Source organism: Carassius auratus, chromosome 41 (assembly GCF_003368295.1).
Source record: "Carassius auratus strain Wakin chromosome 41, ASM336829v1, whole genome shotgun sequence".
NCBI classification, from domain to species: Eukaryota; Metazoa; Chordata; class Actinopteri; order Cypriniformes; family Cyprinidae; genus Carassius; species Carassius auratus.
Genome location: NC_039283.1, coordinates 16,532,411 through 16,541,600, shown reverse-complemented (window position 1 = coordinate 16,541,600; position 9,190 = coordinate 16,532,411). Strand labels below are relative to the sequence as shown.

Genomic DNA, 9,190 nt, shown 5'->3' with positions numbered 1-9,190 from the left:
ACCTAAAGTGATCATGTGTCTGAAGATACATTTTCATGACCATTTTGAAGCAGAAAGGTTTTGGTATGGACTTTGAATAGAGGGACTAACATTTCTCAGGTTTCATTCAAAATATTTTCATTTGTGTTTCAAAGATGAATGAAAGTCTTTTGGCTTTGTAATGACTTGAATTTAAGCAACATTATAACACAACTTCTTTATGTGGTGAATCAGAGTTTAATTAGTCTACCAGCCTGCATGCTGTTAAGAAGACTCATTTAAATTTGATTTACAATAAATCAACAGCACTTTAAATCAGGAAGGCAGTTTCATCTCATTTTGGATGTGTATCATACTTAAAGACTATAGCATGACATAAAAAAAAAAAAAAAAGCAGTGGCCATACTCAAAATAAGTACTGCATTGTAATGTAAAGTTAATCAAATAACTATATAATCATGATCACAATACAAAAAAAAAGTTTTTAATTGTCATCCAGACATCATATATCACCTATAACCTTTTTGAATTTGGCAAATACTGTAGCTTTAACACTGGTGTCCAGATTCTATTTCTTTTACTCTTACTGAGTGACTGGATCTGTATCTCCTCAACTGTAAAAATGAAAAGATGGGTTGGTACACTAGTGCAATACTGACATAGAGAAAAGCCAAAGTTCAAATCACTAATTGTTAAATTATATTATAATATTGCATACTTTTTTCAGCAACTACATCTAAAACAAAGTTAGAAATTACACTAAAACTGTTAGAGTGAGCATAAGATCATCCAGACCTGATTCAAAACTAGACATTCATTATGAGCTCAGTGAGATCTTACACACATTCCCACAGACACACTCAGATCAATATGCAGCTTCACACTTGTGGTTTAATAATCTCTGATGTTGGAGGCTTTGACAAGAAAGTCCTAAAGCATTAAAAAAAGAGATGTGGTTTTTAGCCAAAGCACAGCTACACATACAGCACTACACTCACTGTTGGCATTTAAATGGCTTACAGTCCCATTCTGTCAAACACCGTCTGAATCTCAGCATTAGTCACATATGAGAGCAGCAGTCGTGCTGGATGATACTAGAGGTGATTTATATGTGATTTTAGGTGATTTTTTATTTTTTTTTTTTCACAGAGATGTGCATTTTACTAGCCAAGTGATAAGAAGACATTCTGAATCCATTTCTTAACATGAAAACCAAAATGATTTAGGCGCATTACAAATATATTAAAAATAAATATATTCCATTACTTAAAAATGTTCCGACTAATATATAATTATATATACACCCCACAATTCTAAAAATATTCTTTGAAAAAAATCTCTTATGAGTCATACAATCCATATTTATATTACTATAACTGTTTAAATGCGCCACTTTATAATATGAAAAGTGCCAAATGTGGTATTAATAGATTTATGGCGGTCTATATCTTTTCACATTATTTTGATGTTATTGTGTAGATAAACAGTCAGAAATATATTTTTTAGAACTTTTTAGAGCAATATTTTTAAGTAATCTTGAGCAGTTGGTTTCTCCTTAAGAGCAAGAAACCCAGTCAACATGGGTTAAAATTAACAGCACTCAGTAATTCTGCAATCATCTTAACCTGCACACAGTTTCATTCCCATGGAAACAAGACGTCTCCATGCCAACTCCCTAGCAGTTCTTTGCCGTGGTTACGGTTCATGTCCCCTGTGTCTCACCTCATCAGAGCAGTGTGCGGAATGAGGTCTCTGTTCACATTAACCTTTTCCTTCACCCTCTTCTCTCTTCCCTTCTCCCACTCACTCCCACACATTCACGTGCAACTTCCCATCTTATGTTTACCTCTCCATCTTTTTTTTTACCCATCCTCTCATCTATGTCCTGTCTCCCACATTTGACATCTTCAAATCTTTTGACATTTCACCTTTTTAAAGTGATACCCAAAAATGAAAATTCTGTCATTATTCACGCTGTCTCTGGTTGTTCTAAACCCATTGGCCCATGGAACACTTCTGCTGAAGGAGAGGGAAAATGTCAGTCTGGACTAATGCTAGGTTTTTCCAAAACTTTTGGGAATCTCACACAAAGTGGAGATTTAGTCCAGGATTCTCGTTTAGGCCTCTCGTCCTGTCCATCTTCCCCTTCTTTTATTTGAAAAACCACTGTATAGCAGTCAATCACTGTTTGAGTATTTTGAGTATTTATCGCCATTCAGGGACGAGGCTATCTGAGACACATTATACCAGAGTTGGGAAAGGAAATTCAACAGGTAATAGAAATCTGGAAAATGGTTCATAAATTTATATAAAGACCTACAAAACCTTCAAATTTAAAAAGCTCTAAAACTTTCAAGCAAGACTCCCAAACCAACATTCAGTTTGTCTTGACAAATTGTAAATGGATTATTTTCCAATTGCAGTTCTTTTTCCCGTTAGCTACCTCAGCATAAATTCATTGTAAAAGCATTTTTGTCAATTTTTAGAGAACAAAGAAAATGAGCGAATGGAAAATAATTACGGAAAATAACAGTATACAGGTTTGGAATAATGCCTGATAAAAAAAAAATATAGTGTGCAGCAAATAATGACAAACTTTTGAAGGGAATTATTTCACTGCGTTCACATCAGTTATTTTAATATTATTTAGATACTATTATAACATTTAGATTATAACATTATTATTTTCAATTAGCTTTCAGTTTTATGTATTCGGTTTAATCATTTTGTTATAAGCTATTGTCATTATTATTAGGTTTACTTTTTATATTTCTATTTACATAGTTTACATTTTTTATTTCAGTTTTAGTTTTAATCATTTTTGTACTAAAACTCATAAGCGTAGATATGAAAATATTTTGGAAAGTTTTTCATCTAATATTTATTTTTATTTCATATTTATTTCAGTTAACGAAAAAAGGTTTGTTTAGATTTTATTTAACTATGCAACCCTGCTGTACATCCCTCAAACCATCCATCGGCCCACTCCTTCATCTGCTCTTCTTTTTATTTTACAGTGAGTGAGGACTGGAAGTATGTCGCCATGGTGATCGATCGTCTGTTTCTCTGGATCTTTGTGTTTGTGTGTGTCTTTGGAACAATCGGGATGTTCCTTCAGCCTCTGTTCCAAAACTACACAGCCAAAACTATCACCAGCACACCCGGCTGACTGACCCGCCACAACAATGGACGCTATACCACCATCATTTGTGATAGGAGGGCGAAGGGAGGAGGGGGGTCTGCCGAAGGAGAGGGGCAAATGTCACTCTGGACTAAACTTAGGTTTATACAAACTTTTTTTGGAATCTCACAAAGAGTGGAGATTTAGTCCAGGATACTCTTTCAGTCCTCTTATCCAGTCCACCTTCCCCTTCTTTTAGGTGAAAAACCACACAAGCCAATTGGAGAGAACGGAAACACCTGTTTACTTTGCTCAGCAGCCAATCAGCACTCTTCTCTGCAAATAGAAAATAGCCATCCACCGCCCACAAGCTCCGAAACGAGCAGTCTGCTTCCTCAAGAGTCACGTGACTTGTTACCTGTACATGCAAGTTAGTCAGACAGGGATGAACTTAAATGCCCATCATTTCTATCAGATTTCATGGTTGAATCTGTCTCATTTATTTCTTATGGTCTAGTAGCCTGTCATGATCCATGTGTTGCAACAACATTCTGATTTCTGTGCGAACATACAAGTGTCTGGTCCTTCAAAATGGGCTTTGATGCAGTATTGTATTATTATTATAAATATAATAAATGTGTGGATTGTATTAATGACGCAACACAAGAACACACAACATCAAGAGGGAGGATGCCTGGTGAGATGTGAGTGACAGTGACTATGTATAAAGACTGAAGATACGGTCATACTTTAAAGTTAAATATAGTGGAACTTTAAAAAGTAAAAATTGCCAAAAAGGTGGCCCATTGTGAAGTAGAACAAGACTCCCACCCAATAAATTATTCCCTAGCTATGTGATTTTTTACTACAACACTGAACAGATGTGTTCTGAGCTGAATGAGTCCCTTTAGTCCCTACTTTACAGAGGTCTGCAGTGGTCGGGCAGACCGGCTAATACATAGACGGATGAGTCTTAAAGCACCTCAGAGTCCAAAATGAAGATGCTGAAGGCCAAACTGACACATGAAAAGTTGCCATGATGAAATTCTGAGCAGTATTGCATTATTATTATGATTATGCCTCCTACACTTGCTTGCATTTCATTCCCTTTCTGTCTTTTGTCATTTCTGTGCTTCTTGTTTATTTATTAAGTATTTTGGTAAATTTGGTTTTGATTTATTTGCAGAATTACAGTACTCTCAGCTCTTTTTAATACATTTGATTGAAATATTTTAACTAAATGTGTGTGTATGTATGTGTATGTATATATATACATATATATATACATACATATATATATATTCATACATACATACATACAGAGAAACTACCATTTAAAAGTTTGGGGTCTGTACATTTTTAGAAGTCTCGTTTCATCACCAAGATTGCATTTATTTGATCCAAAATATAGTATAAAATGTAATAATGTGAAATTTTACTATTTAAAATAAATAAATATATAGGTTTATATATATATATATATATATATATATATATATATATATATATATATATATATATATATATATATATATATACACACACATATATATAAAACCTAATGATAATTCATAAAAACAGTGAGGCAATATCATTGCTAGCTATTTCCTATGCTTATTAAGCCTCCATATCCTTCTTCCTATCTGTATATCATATTTGACCCTTTTGAAATCAAGGGCCACTAGCTGTCAGTTAAGACTTTAAGTGTGGATTCCTCTATCAGTTTCATCCATATGGTTCATTAAGCAGGGAATCTCCAAAACTCATCTTCCAGAAAGCAGATTATACAAACATGTTAACCCATGGATTAACATTTTTTCTCGACTATATTTCCTGAGCGCTTCAAATGACCTCATGCTTTGCCTTTTCAGTCTTTCTTCTCCTCTCATATTTCCCTCACCAGCAGTGCTCTGCAAAAAGCCTATTACAAACCACAAAGCCGCATAGTACAGCTGCTCTATCACATTAACATATCGTGATCGTTAGCTTTTAAAAATGCAACAGTATAAGGGTGGAAGTCAAACTATGAATGCATTACTCTTGTCTTTGTTTTGGCTCCAAGTGGCAGGAAGTCTCCAGTGACTCACAATGTCTGTGTTCACAGCGTGACATCAACAACGAGACATAAGTCAGTATTCACCACACAGAGTCGTGTCTTGATTCATTAAAGCATTCTATCCATGAGAGCAAGCAAAACGGCTTTCATAACCATAAGTGCTTAAGTCTCTCTAATTCATCAAAGGAAAAATGGAATGAAGAGACAAAGGGAGGAGTGTTTCTCCCTATGTTATGTCACAATCAAGTCAACCTGTTCAATAATGCAATAATAATCCAGAAGTGTGACATCACAATGATTCTGTGTCAAAATATCTGTGTTGGCCAATAAGTGTGCACCGTCTTATTCACACTAATGGCACTTAAATGCCCATCTCCTATCCTCACCTCCCTCTTTTGGCTGACCAATCACATTTATGTGGTCAAATAAAGATCAGAAATTCATCATCTCTTTGTGTTGGACAATTCTTGGCCTATTTGCACAAATAACACTGTTATTTCTCTGTTAGGGAAAGTCAAACTCAGTGTTTTGCACTGAATACTATGTCTTTTTCATTTCTGTTGAAATTTTCAAAGAAGATGGACTAGAGGACTTTTGTGTTGTTCTGCTGCTCAAGGACTTGTTCACCAGTCTCTAAACTCACATCCGTTGGCACTGCCACCTCCTGACAACATAATAAATTCATGTCTTATTTCAAGTTGGCTGCGCATCCTCCTTTATGAAAGCTCTTTAACCCAACTTTTCATGGGAGCAGCTTAGAGATGCACGTCCACATATTATATTAATGTGACCTTCAGTTTATGCTACATAAAACAGGACCTTGCTTTTTGTATGTTCCTACATCCCTGGTGACGAAAATAGTGAATGCTTCATGTACAATGCATGAAGATATCATTTTATTGAATAAAAAATGAGCATGATCATGCAGTCTTTCCTAAACTTAGTAAGCGACTATCTGCAAACATGAAGAAAAGAGTTGCACACACTTGTAGACAAATACCCAAGACCTTTCCTGTCTAACCCCAGCTTTGATTCAATACTGCCCTCTAATGGTCAAGACTCTTACTATCAGTGTTCGTTTTTATCATGGTTTTTATCAGTTCTTCGTTTGTCCTTTTTGTTTTTTGACGAAAATATTCTTTAAATTTAGTCAGTGTTTTGTTATTTCATATTTATTCATTTTAGTCAGTATAACGTTAGGCCTACAGGCCTACAAATATGGCTCGTACATTATCCCAAAATATATACAATATAAAATATGTATTAAGAAATAATACTTTGTTGCAGAAAAAAAGAAGGGAACAGATGGTCCAAAATAAAAATCTACTCCCCCCTTATTTCTCTCCAAGTCAGAATAATAATCTAGAAGATGCAGATGCAAGGTGATTTATCATTTCAAGTAGCCTACCGTAGATGTAGTCCTTATGATTCATGTGCGTTATTCGAAGTCTTCAATATTCAGTCGAGTGATTATGTGAAAACTGAATGTAAAGTAAGTATTCGTTTAAATCTGGCGCGCAAACAGAAAGTGCATACGCGACATTCAGAAGTGACGTAATTATGACACGGTTAAAATAAAAATAAAATACGTGTTAATTTATTTATTTATTGATTGATTTATTTATTTATTTATTAGTTTCTTGTCCAAAAAGTATTTTTTAATTTTAATATTTCATTTGTTGACAGTTCGTTAACAAACTATTATCACCAGTAGCCTAATTTTGTTGACGAGCTTGCTCTTCCGTCTGCTGCGAAAAAGGCCATCAACCTCATTTATTTTAAATCTGCAGTTTATTGTTATATGGAGAGATTATTTTAAAAACTCCAATTGGTAATAAACAAAAGAAAGGAAGAAACACATATTCACATATTCAACAAAGACCATGTCAAAATCTCATTCCTAGTGCTTTCATTTCTAATAGGTTCAGGGGACGGAAACATGTTGTGCCTCGTGGAAGGTTTTGTGTACCCAGGATTGCATGGATGCAGAGATGATGTGAAACTTTTTATAGTATCAGTAGCCTAAGGAAGATTCATACACGCATACACGTTCCCCTCATTCCCCCCTCAACATCATTCTCTGGTCATGTGTTGGCTTTTGTTCAGAGAAATGCAGCTCTACTCTTTCTTTTCAGGCTTCTTTCCATCCTTTTCGTGATACTCGAGAAAGAAGTCGTTGCAGGCGACAGTGAGGGCACCAACGAGGATGACGAACTCTGTGAAGTCCACCTCACCGTCGTTGTTTGAATCCAGGTCTCCCATAACTTTATCTACCGCGTCCTTATCCTGTGCGTTCTGTGGAGCAAGAGAGGTGCAGATAAAGTTCATCAGAAACATCTGACTTCCACAAAGAAATCAAAACTTCTCCTTCTCTTTCTCCTTACCCCAAGGTAGTTGCCCAGCTCCTGTGTGAGCATCTCTTTGAGTTCCTGCCTGCTAAGAGTATATTTGTCACCCTCATTTCCAGAGTATTTGTGGAACGTCTGGATCATCAGCTGCATGGCGTTCTCCAGAGTGGAGGCATTCTCTGAGTTTAGAATATTAGACATTCTGAAAAGAAAGATGTATTGGTCAATGTAGCGTGCGACTCTATTTAGGCTTATAAATGCACTCAAAAATGCACAAAAGGTTTTCTTTAGGGGGAGTATTTCTGGCTCATTTAAAATGTTTAAAAGCATGAAGCAGACTCATTTTCTCTAGACCGCAACAGTAAAAACATTGCAAAAGAAGCAGTAATATATTCTCAGCATAACATGCTTCCCCCTCCAGATCATCCTCCGAGGGGCTTAGCTTAACTACAGAAGGAAAATGTGACTTGCCTGATAAGGGTGAAATCCTAAACTGGAGAAAACACTCCAACCTGCGGAGGAAGTTACTCAGCTAAGTGTTATCTGAGCCAACAGTGCCCACAACTCACTACACACACACACACACACACACACACACACATATATATATATATTTAACCAAACACTGCCTTGGGTTTGAGATTAGTCCTGTCCTGATGGTTGAAGAGATAAACATTGGGTTGTGTTGGCAAAAATAACTTCGGAAGAGAAGAAAAGCCTCCTCAGATACATTATAGAGATGAGCCACAAGCCACGCAAAACTTGAGGTGGAATTTTTATCCAATAGCAGCTCTTTGCATCAAACTTTTCTTAAGCATATGATGTGACCAAGCATGTTCTGTCTGTGCATGGCCTTTATTCAACAGTCTTGTGTAAAAGCTCATTAAAAATATCAGGTAGCATGAAATTCATCTAGCGTGTAACTCTAAAGTTCACAATTACAGTCTGTAAACATCCATCCTTTTTTCCCCTTACCTTGTTGTTAGATGACTGATGCTCTTCTGTTTCTTGAGGAGAGATGAATGTTGGTGGAGATGCGAGGCGATGGGCAGCATCTTATATACCTACTTGGTCCTCCTCCCATCGTACCCTACACTCCTCCTCCCATCATCCATCCATCCTTCATTTGTCTCTACCCAGCTGTTTCCCACCTCTTGTCCTCTCTGTTTACACATTCACAATGTAAGAAATGCACGAAAACAGTGTACGAAAAAAGGAGTAAATGTGATGTTGATCGTTGTAATCGAAAGAGAGAAAGTTCTCTGCATTAGACGGTAACTTGAGCAAATGAAAACAAGCCACATACTTCCTGCTTTGTTTTATTGATCGACACTCAGTTCAATTCAATTTCAGTTTTCTTTAAAACGTATAAAATGTACATGTAATGGTTGTGCCATTACCGCTCATGTCTTCATGCTTATCTAATCATACAAAACATTCATGTATTCAAGCATACTCTGAAAACCTGGCCTTACCTGAAAGAAGAGCTTTTGGGTAAACAGATATGTTTGATCCTAAAGGTTAGTTATATGTACTGCCGCTTGTCACATTAAACTTTTAGAGACGTGATAGTTCAGCACCCTGAACTAAATGATTTATCTGCTGTAATTGATGACACAAACATCGCTATACTCAAAATCAGTCACGCTCTTTTTATATTTAAATGACTATATTATCTATGTAAGT

At 36.0% G+C, this 9,190-nt stretch overlaps 2 protein-coding genes across 3 annotated transcripts in view; both read right to left on the bottom strand.

The window, feature by feature from the left end:
- Positions 1 to 9,190, bottom strand: part of LOC113060229 (pre-B-cell leukemia transcription factor-interacting protein 1-like) — a 55,242-nt gene that overhangs the window by 19,414 nt on the left and 26,638 nt on the right. The window lies entirely within an intron of this gene.
- Positions 6,929 to 8,594, bottom strand: LOC113060232 (protein S100-A1-like). Of its 2 annotated transcripts, none has more exons than XM_026229154.1 (3): positions 8,480 to 8,594; positions 7,541 to 7,706; positions 6,929 to 7,451 (listed from the first exon to the last, which is right to left on the bottom strand). In XM_026229154.1, exons 1-3 carry the CDS (start codon positions 8,557 to 8,559, stop codon positions 7,275 to 7,277), a joined length of 423 nt encoding a protein of 140 aa, XP_026084939.1. In that variant the 5' UTR covers positions 8,560 to 8,594; the 3' UTR covers positions 6,929 to 7,274. The 2 variants fall into 2 exon arrangements, with proteins under 2 accessions (XP_026084939.1, XP_026084940.1); XM_026229155.1 differs by lacking the exon at positions 8,480 to 8,594 and adding an exon at positions 7,976 to 8,032.

Coding starts and splice junctions, on each gene's coding strand:
- LOC113060232 (XM_026229154.1), bottom strand. CDS start 8,559: ATGCTGCCCATCGCCTCGCATCTCCACCAACATTCATCTCTCCTCAAG. Junction 7,707..8,479: donor ATCAGTCATCTAACAACAAG/GTAAGGGGAAAA, acceptor CTTTCTTTTCAG/AATGTCTAATATTCTAAACT. Junction 7,452..7,540: donor AGCTGGGCAACTACCTTGGG/GTAAGGAGAAAG, acceptor CTTGCTCCACAG/AACGCACAGGATAAGGACGC.